The 19,410-nt window shown below is 47.6% G+C and overlaps 1 protein-coding gene across 1 annotated transcript in view; it reads right to left on the reverse strand.

The window, feature by feature from the left end:
* Positions 1–1,205: 1,205 nt before the first annotated feature.
* The window catches only part of NT5DC3 (5'-nucleotidase domain containing 3), a 51,369-nt gene continuing 33,164 nt past the window's right edge, over positions 1,206–19,410 (reverse strand). Inside the window, exons 6-14 of the mRNA XM_087814862.1 lie at positions 19,136–19,273; positions 17,017–17,077; positions 16,468–16,570; positions 16,236–16,337; positions 13,985–14,066; positions 12,891–12,977; positions 10,582–10,722; positions 6,015–6,079; positions 1,206–4,035 (exon numbers count right to left, since the gene is read on the reverse strand). Coding sequence (XP_087670988.1) covers positions 3,783–4,035; positions 6,015–6,079; positions 10,582–10,722; positions 12,891–12,977; positions 13,985–14,066; positions 16,236–16,337; positions 16,468–16,570; positions 17,017–17,077; positions 19,136–19,273 — 1,032 coding nt within the window. The 3' untranslated portion in view covers positions 1,206–3,782. The remainder of the gene's footprint in view (positions 4,036–6,014; positions 6,080–10,581; positions 10,723–12,890; positions 12,978–13,984; positions 14,067–16,235; positions 16,338–16,467; positions 16,571–17,016; positions 17,078–19,135; positions 19,274–19,410) is intronic.

Raw genomic sequence — 19,410 nt, forward strand, 5'->3', positions numbered from 1 at the left:
GGGGCTGTCGCGGGGTGGGTTCTGCAGAGCAGACACGCTGAGATGGAGATCCGAGCAGGAAGGTTACGGGGTGAGTTCTGGGGATCCCCGCCTGGGAAGGGAAGAGAGGCTAGGGGAAGGGAGCTGCTCAGAGGAGGGGGAGTGACCTTTTGGGGGCAGGGCTTTTCAGCAGAGGAAACTCCCACGGAGGGCCCACAGCCACTGGACACCCAGCAGCTGGGGGTCTCAGTCCTTCAGTCCTGAAGGGTTATGTGGGCAGCCAAGCCCATCACCCACGACAACCACAGTCACAAACAACTACACTAAGAGGTATATTTAACTAGCGCTAGTGCCCGAGCCCGGCGGCTCAATCACACAGGACAATGCCAAGTGCTGGGGACACAGTATCTCACTCTGGCCACATAGGTCAAGATGCCCAGAGTAGCTTCCAGGGCAATACGGGGCACTTACCTATAGGGCTCCTTCCTGCTGCCGCCCCCACCAGGAGGCTGTTCATCTGCACAGAGCAAAGGTTGTGAACTATGGCCTGATGCAGCCTGCAAGCTGTTTTTATAAATCAAGTTGTAATGGAACAAACTTGTGTCCTTTCCCAGAGTGGTGGCAACAGAGAACGGCCTGCAAAGCTGAAAATACCTACTATCTGGCCCTTTACAGGAAAAGTGTGCTGACCCCGCATTTAGAAAACTTCACTCCCTTTCCTGTCCTTAATCCACTCGGGTGTCAAATCCTAAGGCAGATAAAAAAGAAAGAAAAAGGGAAATTGGTACAAAAGGAAACTGATAACAAGAGGGCAAACACACAGATGAATAGAGCAATCGAGGAGCCCGGCCTCCGGCCAAATTCAGTAGCTAGGTCCCCCAAGAGGGTCTTTGGCAGCAGATGAGCATTCTGCATAGTGGAAACTCGTTCCAATACTGAGCACAGCTCTCTACTGCTTCAAGGGCCTTTTGGGAGGAAGAGAGAGGAAAAGCCATTTAGCTCAACCAAAGCTAAATTAGCTAGGAGGAAAAATTACTTTCCATTTCTCCTTTGCAGTAATGAAGAGGGCCAATGCTTTCAAAGCAACTAGCAATTTAGTCTGAGAGGTACCCGAGTCGGTAACAGGTGGTTTATGTTACACTGTGCTAACAGCAACAGCAGGAAATGAAGCTGAAGAGTATTGGGGGGGGGGGGCAGTGGGAGAGGGAGAGATGGGCGAGGGGAGAGGGAGAGAGAGAGAGACTGAGACTATGTTTGGAGGAAAGTAGGAGCTCTAACCCAAACTCCTAAAATATTTTAAAAGCCAGTTTTCATCTATAGACGCAACTCTGGGAAAACCAATTGCGAGGGTCCCTCCAAGGCAACCTGCTCCGGGTACCATGCGCATGTTGGCATGTTGCCCCTGGACTATGAATTTTCGTTCACATAATTCTTAGAAAATCAGTCTAACCAAAGCTAAAAATGGAAAATATTTTTAAATGTGCACACTAATTTTATTCTGTTCACTTTCCAAGTTGCTATCTTGAAGGGTGGAAAATAGACTCCCTTCCCTTGGACCAACAGGCTTTCACCAGCGTGTGCACCAAAGACAAGCTGGAAGGAACAGAATGCCCCGTGCAGCATGCCAAACCCAGCCGAGTCAGGACAATGACTGGCGAGGACGAGGAGGGTGCCTCTGTCCCTCACGGGGAGACAGCTGTCCTGACCCGAGCTGCTGGCCCGGGCATGGGTTTGCCGCCTGCCAAGCACACACTCAGGGCGGGGGGGGCGGGGGGGGGTAGCCTGCTAAGACAGATACCAGGCCCCTGCCAAGTGGTAGATCTCAACACTGCCATGTTTGATGGCGCAGAAACTGAAACCTTAATTGGTAATAAATCGTGAAATAGAAAATGTATTTCTCCCCCATGGCTTGGCTTACCCAACCTAGACACCCACGAAAGCAGGACTAAAAAACAGTCTACTTCATTCCTGAGTAAACAAATCCCCGTGTAACTGGCACCTAGGAGACATCCAACAAATACCTGATTAGATAAAAACTAAGAAATTAAAATAACAGTAACTACTTCCTCACTCAGCTTCCCCAAAGCAGCCGCCAAAAGCACCAGTGTGCCCTCTGAGGCCCCAACCCTAAGCAGCTCCGGCCTCCACCTGCGCCCCTTAAATGCCGTCTCCAATCAACTCTGATGCTCACAACACCTAGGAGCTAACAAACAGTAAACAAAAGGCTGCCCCATTCCAAAAAAGGAACGGACCACTGTGGTTACAATAAAATGCAGCAGGAAAAAGGCATCTAACTGATCGGGCCAACTGGGTCTAATGGGTCACCTTCACTGTGACAGTTAAATACAAGAAAACACAAGTAAAATCCCATTATAACAAGTGGCATTACAAACATGCTACAGTGCTCATTTAATGTCTGCATTCCAGCAGGCAGCCTATGGTCTGCCAAACTAGCACTCCTGTCAACAGCTGGTTCCCATACACTTATCACAGCAAAAATGCTCAATTAGCAAGCACAGTCCACAAGCCCCCTTCATGTACCAGCTGGGCGTTAGGTTTGAGAATGCAGGCCCCTTTCATTGTCCTTAGAAAGACAAGAGAAATAGTCAGCTAAATCATTTTCTAACCCTTTTTCTCTTTGTTTCGATGCCCTTTATCTCCCACCTTAAATACAGACACCTCAAGAAAACCCCTCAGACTCCCAACATAGCCACACAAACATGGCAGGAAAGAAAGCTAAGGGGAGCAGAGGGTGGGAGCCGGCTAAGCGGGGAGCCCGGCGCCCTCCGCCCTGCTGGGTGCAAGCCCGCGTCTCCCCCGATAATCCATGCACAAGGCAGGCGCGTTTGTTACCCTCCAGAAAAGGACGGTTCCTGGGAATGCCTACGTGTTAGCAAGACACCAACGCAACCCAGCGAGGTCACGGCATGGCGTGGCGTGGCATTTCCTTACAAGGATTTTTTTGTTTCGGTTTCATTTTCTGTCCACCAATGAGCACATCAAGCCAACGCTCGGGTGGCATTTTCGGGGGACCCTCCACCAAGCGCTGGCTCTGACCTGCTTGTTGCTCCCAGCCTTAATCTACACAGTCTGTCCTGCCAGCTGGAAAGGCAACCAGGAGCTCTTCTCTCCTCCTCCGGGGAAAGAAGCGAACCCGCCCATTGCTTGCGGGCACCATCTGTCCTTCCCCAGGATGGGGTGGGCCACAGGAAGGGGATGCTGAGGACGACCCAGGGCTAAGGACTTGTATCTCTTGTTCTTTCGACTGATGCACCAGAACACCAAAGCCCTGGTACCAAATGGCTGGGGACTGGGCTGCTGTTTGGGGATCGTCTCTGCTACTTATGCCGCGTTACGCTGCCGCAGAGCTCACTAAGTCATCGCCTCCTGCAAGCGGTTTGTCGCTGCAGGCCACTGTGCCCGTCCGTTCCCAATACGCCGCCTGGGACTGTTCCCTGTTTTCCAGGGAAGGGTCAGGGAGTTCCAAAGCGTCACCTGCCGGAATACAGAAATGGCATCAGGAAGTCTCCCCTGTCCCGGGAAACTGACACCAGGTACAGAACCTCTGGCAGCAAGACTGACCAGAGTTTCCACGTGGGGCCTGCATCCAGCCCGACGTGTGCGCTGCTGGCTTTCGTCTTAGCCACCCGGCGAGTCTCTTCCAGAAGGTACGAAATAAATATCAAAAGGCGTTATCTGTGTCTTTTCCAAAAGCAACACTCCTACCCACACAAGGCCAACCCCTCGGCGTCCGCCCAACCTGGGCCGCGGCTGTCCCTGGCGTGCCCACAGGTGGGCGCCGGTCACTTGGCCCGGGCCTCCTGCAGGAGGGGCAGCCTGCGGGTGGGGGGCCCGTCCGACCACGCGGGGAGCTCGTGCTGCAGCGGAGTCCGCCTGGGGTAGAACGTGTGGCTCACGTCGTAGTTCAACAGGCAGCTCAGGGACGCCATGTAGATGTCGGCAAACCGCGACAGGCGCCGCAGGAAGTAGGTGGGGTTCTGGTCGGTGCGGAACAAGCTTCCGAAATGGGCGTTGAAGAAGCCTTTGGTCATTTCCCTGAGGAGGCAAGAAGAGAGGGCGCGGCAGAGAATGAGTCCAAGGGCCGGTCTACAGTCACCGAGATCAAAATCACCTTCTCACTTTCGCAGGACTCATCTGGGAGGAAAATCAGCCTAGAAGCAGCCCCCACTTCTAATCAGGAAACAGTCTGTCTGTCCATCCATCCAAACGACACTTCCTACTGGGGCCTCTGGAGAGGCTCCCGTTTCCAGGTGTTTGCCCCCCTAACTGCACCCCATTCGCAAACAAAAGCAGAGACGCAGATGCTGCCTCTGAAGGCACAGAGAGATGTGGAATGTTCCAGAGTCTCCACACGTCCCTCCTCTACAGAGTGGGAACAGGACACACACACCCTTTTATAAGGCTACAGCAGAAACCGAGTAAGGTAAGAAAAATAAAAGCATATTGTAAACTCTGAAGCGCTTTGGTATCTGAGAAATGAAGGGTTATTTTATAACGATGTAAATAAACCTCTGCCATCCATTACTCGGCTTCGAGCACCTCACTGCCTCCTGGAAGCCGAGGTGACAGCATTTTGAAAGGCTGTTCACCCCACCCCAGGCGCTCAGCCCCTGCACGTGTGCACACGGGCATCTGCATGTAAATCAACACCCCATCACAGGTGCACAGAACACGGCTGGCACCCCTGGACACAGAATATTCCAGCAAAATGTTAACTACCATTTGACTTAATCAGTGGCAAGCACAGCAAAAAATATAATCATCTACACAATTGTGTGATAAAAGCCACAAGTTGGTAGCGAGTTGGTCATCATATGGTGACAGTGGATGTTGATGACCAAAAAGTAGGAAATTAAAAGAACTCTATTAGGTCTGTGGGTGGAGCGACATAAATGGTATTTAAACTTTTACTAAAAAGTCTCATTGAGATGTGAAATTGTTAGAAACTTGAAATCAAAACAAAAATCTCTGGCGGGTGAAATGGTTCCTTTATCTAATGATCTGAGGTCCCTGGAGCACAGGACCCAGGCATGGCCTTCAGGGGCAAGGGGCCCACAGTCAAATCTCATTACATGCCCATCACCCTCTCACCCAACACTTTTATACCAATGTTAGAGTGATAGTCAAGTTAGAATAAGCCCCTGACAGACAAGACCCTGGGAGGGAGGGGTCAATACTGCCAGGCTTCTGCAGCCCGGGGGAGGGGCTCTGTCCCCTCTCCATGCCCTGTCCCCAAGTCAAGCTGTCCACTGCTCGGAGGCCAGAACCAATGACCACTCCTTCCAAACCTTAGAGACAGCTGAGCCCAGGGCAGTGGAGGCCAAGCACACGAGCAGAAATACCCTGTAAACAGTGTCCGCATAACAGCATCCTCGCAGGGAAGCCTGACAGTCCAGGGGCCTCTTGAACAATGTTCCCTTAAGACGCACACCCGCCAAACTTCTCTGGTAGCAGGCGGGCATTCACCAGTCAACACAATGACACTGAGTGCAGCACATTCCTAAAACAGCGTGGTTACAAGCAAGCACCAGCGCTGGACGAGCCCCAGAAATTCACTCTGGGGCAGGGCCCGCCTCCTGCAATACTGTCTCAGGAGCCACACTGTGCGCGGCCAGCACCACCACCATGTGGGCCCCGGCTGCCCAAATGGGAAAGCCAAGCAGGCAGGGATGGAAGGCAGGCTCCTTCTCCCGGGGCCTTCACATCAGATGGGGCCTGGCAGGGACTGTGGAACCAAGATATGTTGTGAATGTCTGTTTAGGTGAGAAATAAGAGCACGTTCGTTTGATTCTTAAAAAAGAAACAAACTAAGGGCAGGAGGTGTGAGGGAGGTCACTGCTGCCTCAAGGAAATGTCATGCATCACTCACTGGAAGCAGATGGACACTGGGGTGGTCACAGTCATACCTGGGAGTTAAAAAGGGGTGTCTGGAAGTATGCCTGGGGCAGGTACGTGGGCTGAGCAAATGCAGACAGGGTGGCGGATGCCCCACGTTCAAAACAGGTTGCTCTTACCTCATCTCCTTCCTCTCCTTTTTCCACTCCTGCAAAACCAGCTGGGACTCCGCATCTCTGTGCACCTGCAGGACAGAAGCTAATTACTGAGACTTCTGGATGCAAATAAATTCATTAGGTAGTGAGAGTACTTTAATGGGCAGCTTTTCTTGGAGAAATTTTTTTTATATATATATTTTTATTGATTTCAGGGAGAGGGAGAGAGAAAGTTAAAGCATCAATGATGAGAGTCACTGATCGGCTGCCTCCTGCACGCCTCCAAATGGGGATCAAGCCCACAACCCAGGCATGTGCCCTGACCAGGAATCGAACCACAATCTCCTGGATCCTAGGTCGATGCTCAACCACTGAGCCAAGCCTGGCTGGGCTCTTGGAGAAATTTTATTCAAGTCTAAGAAACAGGCACTTGCATGAAACAATACGTTTTTTAGACTCCCCAGTCGCAATCTTCCCTTCTTTACCAAAGTAATTTTGAATATCCAACAACAGAAATACGGTTTAACAAATTAAACTGGATATTACAAAGGTATTAAACAAGGCCCCTATTAAACTAGAGATAATAAAGTACTGTTAATGTCTATGTATAAACATAATGCATGTGCATCCACATAAAGTATACATGTGTACTGGACATGTGTGTAATGTACCCGTTACACATATGTGTTACCTACATAAACATATACTTAATACATACTATCTATCACACGTATTAGATATATGCATCAACATAAAAATGGCAGGTAAATGGAAATAACAGGTACACCCACTAATTGGAAGCATGTAAAAATATGTGCTATAGTAAGAAATTAACTGGAAATTTTTCTTTAATTTTTGCAAGGGCAGTAGAATTATAATTTGTTTTAAATTGTCTTCCTTAATATTGTATTATCGTTTAAAATGTTAAAGGGAAAAAAATGTCTTTGTAAACAGCAAAAAGGTAGAGCACCTCAACCAGATGGAAAAGCAGAGAATTCGCTGGTTGGGCTGAAATATGAGCTAAAGGCACCAAGGAAACGGCAACTGCCCACAGCAGAATCTCACAAGTCCCTCGGCAAGGTCCCTGTGGCTGAACGGGAAACACCGGGCCAGTCAGAGGCACACGTGACCGCAGGGGACAGGTGGCTCCCTGCAATTCAGTCACGGGGCAGCCTTAGGACCCAGTGGAAAAGACCAAACAAACAAACCATCTGCTTCTGACGTGGGAGCCAAGGCCCTTCTGTTTACCAGCTCTGCCCAGCTCACCAGCTTGGGTGACAGGCACCCGCTCGGTGCCTCTGCCGCTCAGACAAAACCCTGAGCTTGCGCTTTGGGTAATATTCTTGCCCAACACCACTGCCTGCAGCACCAGGAAGCAGCGACACTGAGTGACCGCTGGCCGTGTTACCGGAGCACGGGAAGACTGGCCCGGCCCTTCTGGGGGGGTTGATGGTTTTGCGAGCATAGTTTAAATTAGCTTCGACATTTTAATCAACAAATTACTCACTACAGAATTTAAACTCTACAAAGTATGTGACTAGATCAAAAATCTGTAGGGTGTCCCAAGTAATTTATTTATGCATATACATATATACGTATATACACGTATTCACATACAAATACATATATATATTCAGCACCTACTATGTGCTGAGCATAGTGCTAGATGCTGATGATATAAAAGAGGACAGGATGGAGGCCTGTGTGTGTGTCTGTCTGGGAGGGGGGTGCCCAGGTAAGCAGACCACAAAACAATGCGATACCACAGAGATGAAGTGTCCGTCTGTGGGAGGGAATCCCCCTCCGGCCTCTGCCCACACACCCTTTACCTGGCAGGAGAGAATTCTCTGACTGGTGACCAGAACAAGGATTACCAAAGTTTATCTGTTTACTATCCCTCTTTAAACTAGCTGCCAAAGGCCATGTGAGTGCTCCCCTCCACTCCTGCCCCTGGTGGCACCCCCCAACCTAAGGCAGGCTCTACAGAAAAGAAGAGCCAACTTGAGTCTCCGAGTTCGAAGCATTTTCTCCAGGCCAGCTGTTCTAGAATGGAGGGCAGCCAAGGATGAGAGGTCATCTCCCGCAGAGCCCAAGGCTGCTGAAGGGACATGCAAAGGAGGAAAGCCCCAAAGATTGAGGCTAGGGGAGCATCCCCAGAGGAGGGCCACCTGAGCTCTGTGTGCGCCTTAACCCAGCCTTCCCTCAGGCCCTCCCGTCGAAGGCCCACCGAGCACCTGGCCTAGGCTCCCTCCCGCCTGCCCTCCCGTGAACCTGTCCCCATCACCTATCACCCCTTTCATATGATCAACCTCCTCACCTGGATCCATCCCATCAGCATTTAAACATGCTACAGCCTCTCCCGGGAAAAAACTGCACAGCAGTACCTTGGTTTCTAATGTACTCCGTTCCAGAGACCGTTCGAGTTCTGAAACATTGGAAAACCGAGGGATCCACAGCCGACAGCTGGGCCTCAGGATCTTGCCCTCAGCAGAAGCCGTGTGGCATGTTCGACTTCCGAAGCACGTTCGAAAACCGAAGCATTTCGGTCCAAGTTTATGGCATTCATTAACCTAAATGTTCATCCACGGAGACGTTCGAAAGCCGAGGTGCCACTGTATTTCCTTCAGCCACCCCCTTTCTCTGGCTCTATTCCCCCTACCAGGCCAAACTTCACAAAACAACAGTCTCACGTGTCTGACATCCACTTTACAATGTTTTGAAGACTCTTAATTAGTTATAATTAACCTTTAAGTGAAGGCATGCACCCCAGGATGGATAGCATCAGAAAAGACCAACCAGAAGCCCACGCCACAGGCTGATCCCACAGACACGGCAGCCACCGTTAGCCCCAATCATGAATCAGCAAACTCCGCTCTCCATGAGCAAAAATGCGGACTGGCTTCATGTACCGCACCTGCCCATCCACACGTGCGTGAGCAGGATATTACAACCAGCAAGCGGCCGGCCATCTGCACCGGGGAGGCCACGTCCAGCCCACCCCCCACTGCTCTATCAGCCCATGAGCTTGAGAATGGGTTTTATTTTTCAAATGGTTGGGGGGAAAATCAAAAGAAGAATTTCATGACACATGAAAATGATACACAATTCAAATTTTAGTGTGCACCAGTGAAGTTGCAGGGACACAGGGACACGCAGCGTTTGCATGTTGCCTGAGGCTGCTTTGTGCTACGAGCACAGAGCTGACTGAGCAACTGCGACGAGACCAGAGGGCCCCACAGCCTAACATGCTGACTGTCTGACGGAGAAGACCGCCAGCCCCTGGGCTACCCGAGGCTCTGACAGGGCCACCTGGAAAGACTGCACAAAATTATCTTTATTCCTTATAGCTAGTTTCTTAAAACCAAAAATTATATACTTGTATTTAATTCATCAGAGAAGAGCCAAGAACCAATGGGGCCGGGGCACATGGAAGCAAGACCAGGGGACATGCGGGTCCCCATGCTCTGCAATGTGAGTACCCTGGAGTGAGGACCTGGCCTGCTACCCCTCGCAGCTCTGCCTGAGCTCACTGCCAGGCACCTCCACACAGGCTGCCAGCTGGGCCAGGCAAGGCAGTTCCCTGGCCACTTCCAAAGCAGGGTGACACGCCATGGGCAGAGGCTGCGGGTACGTTAGCCAAGAAAGCGGGCATCTGCGCCCCTTATCCTGAAAGAGCCGGCATTCACACTGAGATTGCTGCAGGCCCGGCCAGCTGAGTCAACCGAGAAAGCAAGGTGCCTCATGAGACTGGAAAGGGGGCTGCAGCCACCACAGAGGGGAATCTGCACTGGCTGGGAAATCACTGTGAAAAATAATACTAACCGCCCCAGCCATGCAGCTCAGTTGGTTAGAGCATCGTCCCAATATTACCAAAGTTGCAGGTTCAATCTTCAGTCAGGGCACATACAAGAAGCAACCAATGAAAGCATAAATAATGGAACAACAAATTGATGTTTCTCTTTCTCTTTCTCTCTCTCTCTCCTTTCTCTCTCTAAAATCAATCAATAACATTTTTTTTTAAAAAAAAGCACTAACTGTCCAAAACTGGCTACATGACTTACAGAAGCCAGCAAACTGTAGGTATTGTCTTCAAAATCAAATGGAGACTGCACGCAGGGACCCTGACTTGCTGTGAGATTTTCCAGTAAGCCGTGGCGCCTAGCCTGAAGTGTTCATTCCACAGGACCCTTCATTTTACAGAAGGGGAAACTGAGGCCCAGAATGGAGAAGACCACTGCAGGCTAAAGGCAGAAGCAGGACTAGGCCCAAAAGGCGGCAGACTCTCGAATCCCACCCCCCTCCCCCTACAAGACACCTCCCAAAGGGGCTACAGTGGGAAAGTGAGCACAATTGAATTCAGGCAGAGGAACATAAACACGGGTCTTTCTCCAAATGGCTTGGGGGGCACTGTTAAAGGTCTCTCAGGGAAACTGGCAAAATTCTCAGGGGCAAAATAATCTCAGTAGTTACTCTGAAGAGTGACTTATGCCTCCTACTATATAACCACAATTAAATAGAAAATGTCTAAAGTAACTCTGACCAATGGACTAGTTTCAGGCTTAAAGAGAAAGGAGAGAAAGAAATCCCAAACCTGCATCTGCTCCAGTAGCCCAGTCAGGGTCTGCAGCCAGGTCATGGTTTGAATATATTGCTCCGTGTTCATGATTCTGAGCTCGGATCGTAGCTCTGGGATGATGGCACCAGTTCGCCAGCCGTGCCTCAGGGTCAAGTCCTGATCACAAAGATCACAGAAAGTCAACATCAGTCTCAACAGAACCGAAGTCATACACAACAGGCATTCACTGAATTACTTTTTAATTGTAATGGTTGGTTATTAACCATGCTGAATTCAATGAATTACATTTCATTAAAACCAAGTTAGCCCAAGGCTTTAATTATTTCACCCAAGAAAATTTCTGTTCCGGAAATAACTGCTGTGAGTCACAGTCCTTGCAGAAACCCAGGGTCTGGAATCATTAACCATGGCCTGTAAAACAACAGTTACGTCAGGGGCAGAAAGAGGCTGGACTGAGATGCTCCTGAAGGTGTTCATTCCATTCATCCACCGAGGGCTGGGAGCAGCCCCTGTGCACCGGGCCTTGCGGGTTATGGGGAACCGTGGACTATCAGACTTGGTATGATCACACCACATAAACACACACGATCACATTTTCCATTCACATAAAGCCTGATGATTTGACAATAGGCCAGACTAGCTGATGTCAACTATGTCCTGGAAAATCTAAAATAGGCAACCATTGTACTAAAAGGCCATTCATTTTCTCATTTGGCAAATATTTTTCAAGTACTATTTGCCAGGCCCTGTTCTACATACTGAGGATAAAACAATGAACAAAAACTGACCCATCTGTGCCCTCATGGGAAATACAAAGAACAAATAAGCAAGTAAATACACAATGTCAAGTGGTCTTTAATAAATTTAAGATTAAAGTCACACAAAGTATCTTTTCCACTCAGAAGGAATGAAACCAGAACTCAATAGCAGGGGGGGAAACTGGAAAATTGACAATTTTGTGGAAATTTAACAACATCCTTGATCAATGGGTCAAAGAAGAGATCACAAGGGAACTTAGAAAATACCTTGAGACAAATAAAACTGCAAATGAACACACCCAGATTTACAGCTGCTACAGTGTTTATAGCTATAAACACTGACATTAAAATAGATCTCAAATAACTTTATACTTTAGGGAACTAGAAAAACTAAACTGAAATTTAGCAGAACAAAGGAAAAAATAAAGATTACACCAGAGTTTTAGGGGGAAAAAATCAACAAAACCAAGAGCTGCTTCTTCAAAAAAAAATCAACAAAATTGACAAACCTTTATCTTAACTAAGAAAAAACAAAGGAAACTCAATTTAGTAAAATCAGAAATGTAAGTGGTGCCATTACTACTGATTCTACAGAAATAAAAAGGGGTTAAAAAGAGTACTAAGAGCTTCTGTACGTCAACAACTTCTGGATAACCTGGATGAGCCGGACAAATTCCTAGAAACACATAACCTGCCAAGACTGAATCACAAAGAAACAGGAAATCTGAGTGGGTCTCTAATTAGTAATCAAAAAACCTGCAGCCATAGAACGCCCAGAACCAGATGGCTTCACTAGCGAATTCTACCGAACACTTAAAGATGACTTAGCATCAATCCCTCTCAAACAATTCCAAAACCTGAAGAGAAGGGAACACTTCCTAACTCATTCTGAGGCCGGCACTACCCTGATGCCTCAACCCCCTGGACAGATGGGGTTACACAGGGGGGTGCAGGAGTCACCCGGGAAGAGTGTCAGCACACACAGACACACAGGCGCGGGACTCACCCCCCTCTACCTACAATTGTAGGTTCAACCACAGTTCAAGTCCTGAGATACTCCTCTAGTCATTCCAGGAGGCATGAAAAGCCTCCAAGACTCATTCCAAGGGGCATGAAAAGCCTCCAAGACTCATTCCAAGGGGCATGAAAAGCCTCCAAGACTCATTCCAAGGGGCATGAAAAGCCTCCAAGACTCATTCCAAGGGGCATGAAAAGCCTCACTTTCACATAACGGCTACCTCAGTTGTGTGTTGCTGAGGCATTAATAAATGGAAAAGAAAACAACACTGGCATTTATTTCTTATCATTACTTAAATAGAAAGATTTTTCTGATAAACTCTGTATCAACTGCTAACTTCCATCAGGTCCCAAAAAATGTATCTTTTTCATGACTGATCCATCCTGTTCTATAAAATATGAGACATAAAAATAAAAAAAAAATGCGGCCACCTACTCCTCATTTTATGAAAGCACAAAAATGATCTTAACCAAAAGAGAAATTCCTTAATTAGTGGGACTAACACGTCTGTCCCCCAAAGGAGAAATAGGAAAAAAGGTCCTCCTCACCGCCAGGTCGCTGTATATGTGGTCACCAAAATACAACACTTTGGATCCTCTCCATCCAGTGAGCTTCAAAAACTCATATAAATTGCCCTGCAGTAAGGGAAATAGAGATATTATATCCTGTGACAGGCAGAGGCCTGTGTATAACCCAGAGCCCAAAATACCTTTTTTCAAAACTTAAAAAAATTATTTTGATTTTAAAATTTATTTTAAATATCAAAATATAAAGATTAAAGCATCTTAGTAAGAAATCTTTCAGGTCTTCCTTCTACGTCAAATGTACTTTTCAAAAAGGATTCATACCGTATATACCTCTTTGGAACAATCTGTTTGTACTTTACATGCTATGACTGTCTCTCCGGATCAAATATTAACCTGCCTTGAAACTTCATTCCTGAGAAGTACCACAATTCATTTTACCAATTCCCTCATGTTGGACATTTATTTTGTTATCATTTACTTTATTTCGTAAGTAGCTCCATTCTTATAGCAGGGTTTTAGCTGCTATAATTACCTTAATAATTTTCTTAGGCTAACTTCCTAGTAATGGAATGGCTGTCTCAAAGCTAGTTTTTCAAGGCCTAGAAAACAGACTGAAGGCCAAGTCTAGCAGGTTGTTATAAACCCGCCAGGAATGTATCAATATGTTTAAAAAAAAAAAAACTTCAGTAGCAGAGTAACAGTCAGCAAGTCAATCATTTATGCAAACATTTGCGAGCCTTATATAATACCAAAATATATTACAACTGTAGATAAGACACAGCTTGTCAGGAAATAATTACTAACCTGGGCAAATAACATGCCATGCGATTAAATGTTTCTTAAAGAGACATTTTCAAGCTTTGCTACTAATATCTTAAATGTTATATACATTGAAAGGTAATGCTTTAAATTTTGCTTGAAGAAACTGTTCATTTCTGAGTTAATTTAGATACTGACTTAAGCTTAAATTTCGCCACCGAGGCATAAGCAGTCCCCCGGGGCAGAGCGCTCTGCACTGCCCGGCCCAGAGTGAGCCTCGGAGAACGTCCGCTGTTACCATCCGCACCGAGCACGCAGAGCAAAGCCACCCACAGGGTAAACCGGGCACGAGATACCTGCTTGTAGATCTGGCCTTTCTGCAACTTGTGGATTTTATCCCAGAGTAAGACACCTTTCTCATTCACCTTTCGGAAAGGCCTAAGGACAGAAACGGGAAACGTTATGACACGTGGTGGCCACGCAGGCTGCCTGCCGTGTGAAACACGACGTGGTCACTCCATGGGAACAGGAGGGGCTGCAAGAGCCTGAGAAGCCCCGAAAACACGTCCACCACATCCCCCGGCCCAGGGCAAGGGCTCCCGAACGGCACCCCCAACCACCCCGCACCCCACGTCCAAGGATGGGTCATGGAGAAAGAACTCCAGGGGCAGACACAGTTGGAAACACCGTGCACTATACAGTCCCTTTAAAGTTACCGACGGCTGGGAAAGCCTCCTGTAAGGAAACTGGCTTTAACCCAGATTTGCCGGGTTCATTTGACCGTACAGAAAATGTTTGTTTCTGCAAAAAGCAGCCCTGTGTTTCAAAAAGAAAAGTGGCAAACACTGCCTCAGTACATTTACCCAGCTTTGTACCTGAAATTCGCCACTCTCGATAAAAAACCAACCAGAGGACCAGGCGGACCCTTTTACGATGGAAAATGGGAAAGAAGGGCTCGTTCCGCACCCTGGGGGTGCTGGTCCAAAGGACAAGGGGTTTGCTCGCCTTCAGTTTTTTAAGGTAACACCTATTTGAATTGTTTTTCTGATTAGAAAAATATAAACTCACTGGAAAATGCAAAAAAAATACAATGGAGAAAAGGGAAATCACCCATAATTCTAGTACCCAGGTGTAAACACATTTCAGTCGCTTTTAGTTTTTTTAGTCTGTTATCTTTCTCTTTTGTCATCAGCATAAAATGAGGGTTGTTTGTGTACTCTGGTTCTATCTTTTTCTCTCTACTGTCCTGAGAAATGTCCCACGTGATGACATATTCCTCAGACGTCAGGTCTTACAGTCGCTGCTCTTTCTTTTCAAATGCACCATTTTTACGGCTGCCTAACATCCTTCATATGGATGTTCCTTTAGGTTGTTGCTGACCTTCCATCACTATAAAATCACACAGGGATGAATACAGGTGGGAGATTATTCAGCTCTTACTCTGCAGTGAGGGGAGCACTGCGCTGGGCCCCCCACAACACCCCCACAACTCCCTCCCACTCCCAAAATAGTCCAAAGCACTGTTTGGCCTGCTGCTGTGTATAAACCTGACACAGGAGAGGAGGTCCGTGGTGAAAGGAGAGATGAAGCCCCTCTCCTGGCCACACCCCGGAATCTAATAAGAAAACGGTGGAGGGCATTTTATCAACGACAAAGCAGCAAGCCGGTGTTTATAGCTGTTTCTGATCGAAACTCTAGTTTTCCCTTCATTCTCCTGACTTCTCAGTCTCTGCACAAGGTTCTTGGGTTTGTCTGCCTCTTCTTCCGGGAGTCACTGTGACACCTGGAAAACTGGAACTTAGCAGTGCAAAGAGAATTTAATCCATTCAACACTAACTAGCCGGTTCTGACAGTTTGTATCACCCAGCAGACAGGATGGCTTTCTGGTCACCGACGGCAGAGTAGCTTAGAGTGTTTCAGAAATAGTTCATTACTGTACAAATAAGAGTTATTTTTCTAAACCTAGTGCAGTAACTGTCAACACTGTTGACATTTGTGGGGGACAACTCCCAGTGAACATGTCTGCCCCACATGTTAAAAGACCTAAGGACCCCTGAGCCCCACTCAGTAAATCCTAAGAGTACACTCGAGTCACCATCACAACCCAAACTCCCCGGCTCCCATTTCCCAAGGCTACCAGAGCAGAAGGACATTCTATAAGTCTTAGTAGAAATGTACTCCACCTGACGCAAAACCTGTGTTGCAAAGAAGTTTTGCAAAATCCAACTGCAATTTTAAAGGTACCATTTAGAGCTCTACATAAAGAGCTCGGTTTGCTGCCGCAGTTCTGTTAGGCTTCGCAATGTGTCTGCATCAAGAGATCTACTATACCATGTGAGGATAAGTTTGCATTTTTCATTGTTATCCATCAGTTTCTTAAAGCTGACCGACAGGACTGAAGCAGCCCGCGTTGGCCTGAGAACCACTGCGACACGTGTAAGGCGTCTAATCTCACCCTCCTCGTAAGTACTTACGAGACTTAAAAATCAAAGCTTTCATGTCAGATGCTTGTGATTTCCAAGTGGATTTCACGAAGACACACTACATCTTAAGTATTCAAGGCAGCAAATGAGTAAAACCTAGTCACCTAGAGAGGCAGACACTCACCTCCGCTTATCATTAAAGAAGTGTGGCTTCTCCGCCTGAACGATGACCACGTCGAATAGGTCCCTCCAGTCTTTTCCAACGATATACCTCATCCCTTTGTCCCTAAACGACACGTCAGCCAGGTTAGCCTACCATTGAAGGGGTTAACTGTCTTTGCAACTCTCTCCTGCAAATTTCCAACCATTAAATGCAATAAGAGAAGGCAGCCAGAAGGGAGCCAGGAAACACTTACACAAAGCTACTGGGGCTGTTGGTGATGAGGAACATCTTCTTGCCGTGATCAGCCAGTTTGGCCAGCACCGCGCGGGTCTGCTCAGCGTAGCAGATGTACTTATCTGAGAGCAAAAGAAAAATTCACGCAGAGATTCAGCAGGAGGTCCACTCAATCTGCAAGTGCTTACTGAATGGGGCCTGTGGGCCCAGTGCCGTCCAGGGCACGTGGAGAAAGAGAAACGAGTCTTAAGGGAGCCTAGATCAGGGTGGTCTATCAGTGTCCACTGTATCAGTAGCCAAGCCCCCGCCTCCTTGGTCTATGGGGAGGAAACTAACGGGCTGCAGCTGCCAGCGCCTCTCCTTCTGAGTCAGGATCTTGTCAAGTTCTAAGGCAGAAGAGAGGGAGACGGCTGGGCCACGAGGATGCAGGGGGTGCGGGGTCCTTGCACGGCACTCGGAAAGGTGCTAGAGCCTCTGCTCAGCACCTGTGATGGAAGCAAAATGCTTGCACAGTGCCATGGGGAGGGGCCCGCCTGGGACGAGCTTCACGGCAATGCCAGGTACATACCAATGTCTGCTTCAATGGCTCGGTACATGATCCCTTTGATATGCACGTCTCGAATTGAATCCTGGCAAAAGATATGTTTTCCATCAGTGAGTGTATTGGCCTGAGTAAGAATACAAGTGAAATGGCACTCGTGATAACGTCTGTCATTAGGAGCTTGCAATCCAAGCACTAAATGAAATCTAAAGTCTGGCCTGTTCATCAGAGGTGGCCCCTGTGGGGAAAACTTAAGTTTCCATGGTGATGGTGGCAGTTTTCAGTGCAATGTGCAAAAGGGTCACTGGGAGGAGGTAATCTGTGTGGATAATTCTGAAAAAAGGCCCATATGATAAACCATAATTTATACGCAGTATCATGAACAATGACTCCAGGTCATCTGCGCGAGGGGCATTATTGTATTTTTCATCTTTGCACCCTTCCCTGGATTCCAACAGCAGGCAGAGGCATCTAGAAAAAGAGGCAGAGGCCAACAAGGGATGGACCTGCCTCTCTTCAGTGCTGCCAGTGAGGCGAGAACCATCAGTGGGATGGTGACTGAGGCAGAGATGTGGTCCAGCTCTCGGACATGAGCAGGAGGAAGCAGCCGACCCTTTGGCAGGCCCAGGGGTGTGGCAGCCTGATGCCTGGCAGATGCCAGAGCACAGTCCCACTCTCAGGTAGCACTGAGCAGGTCCTCTACACAGGTGGCACTCCTGGAGGCACATGGAAATGTTCAGAGCCTGTGGCAGGGGACTGGGCTGCAGACAAACTGGGCCATAAGCCTCAGAAAGTTAGTAGGAGATTTCTGTCAAGTATGAGCACCCTGGACTATAAATTCAACCTCAGTCCCCTTCCAGCACAGGCTTGTCTCAATGTCACATCGGCAGAAGGCAATGCTTAAGAAGCAAGCCGGAGCCAAACTTCTCAGCTTGAAATCTAGATTCTGCTATTTACTAGCTGTGTGACCATGGGCAAGTTACTCAACCTCTCTGTGCCTCAATGTAGCTATGAGATGAGAGTGACTATAACAGTATCTTCCTCAAGGCATTATTGCGAGAATTTAATTAGTGCATATGCATAAAGCACTCAGGAAAACAGTGCCTGGAACACAGAAAACTCAGTATGCGTGTTCACTATTGGTGGTCATCACACTAACAGTAAAAACTGAACTTTTAAATAAGCATCTCTACTCATGAGCGCAAGGGGCTACATAAATATAAGTGATTCTTAAAGGTTCTTACAAATGAAGTGTCTGTATACACAAAAGGAGACTAGAAACTAAATATTTAAATTCAGTTCACATAACACTAGACTGATACTGAGAAACTACAATTCATCCTTTAGCTGCCTAAAACCCATGATACAGGGCAGTCAAAATGCTAATTAGTCATAAACATATAATAAAAAATGTTGTAGGATATGAATATGGAGCTTTTAAAAATACATATATTTAAATAAGTATGTGTTATATGTGTAATATATATTTTATATAAATAAACATATTTATAACACATGCTTATAAATATATAAGAAATACACATTAGATAAATACATAAATATTTTTAAGTACTGAAAAGTTCAGTTTAAAGAATATATATATAAACACATATGAATGTGAATTAAAATATATAAATAAAAAGCTATATAAATGAGGTGTGTATATATGCATATAAATATTTATATTGATCTGTCTCCCCTCCAAATGGATTTCTGCACAGCTTCTGCAGGGCCTCCAAGGGCCTGCGCAGAACCTTTGTGTGCCAGAGACAACCGCCTCCTGTGGGCAGCTGCAGTCCCTGAGGCATGAACCCCAGCCGGCGGCCAGGCTCGGGAATGAGCCTGTACAGGCTGGACCTCAGGCACCACTCGCCCCTTTGGCTGGGTGCCCTGGCGCTGGCCTTTGGTCAGGAAGAATTAAGAAATCCAGGTAACAATACGAGGACCCTCTGCTTTTAACCACAGATGTGACTGATTTCCAGCTCTCCTAACGTAACACCTTACGATTTTCAGGAACGAACTGTAAGAGCTCCCAGGAGAAGGGCTCTTTCACACACCGACCCTACAAAGGGCCCGAAGGACTCTGCTAGCTCCGCAGAAAAGCTGCCAGCGGTGCGAACCCGTGACCCCCCTCTGCCCACACAACCTTGACGTCTTTGTACAGGTGGACAGGCTCGTAGTCAATGTTGTTCTTCAGAAAGTACTCGTTCACGCAGGACAGCAGGCCCATCTCCGGCAGGGAGAAGATGTCCATGAACTGCTTCATGGTGTTCCCGTGGGAGCTCTGCGGGCAGGGGGCAGTCAGGAAGGAAGGCCGACCGAGCTGAGCCAGCAGACCCTCTCCCGAGGGGTACTGGTCAACCTCTGATCCCTCCCCACGAGGACGGGAAAATCCTAACACTACAAACTAAAAATGTTCGC

This window comes from Miniopterus natalensis, chromosome 2 (genome assembly GCF_054644295.1).
Source record: "Miniopterus natalensis isolate mMinNat1 chromosome 2, mMinNat1.hap1, whole genome shotgun sequence".
Taxonomy (NCBI): Eukaryota; Metazoa; Chordata; class Mammalia; order Chiroptera; family Miniopteridae; genus Miniopterus; species Miniopterus natalensis.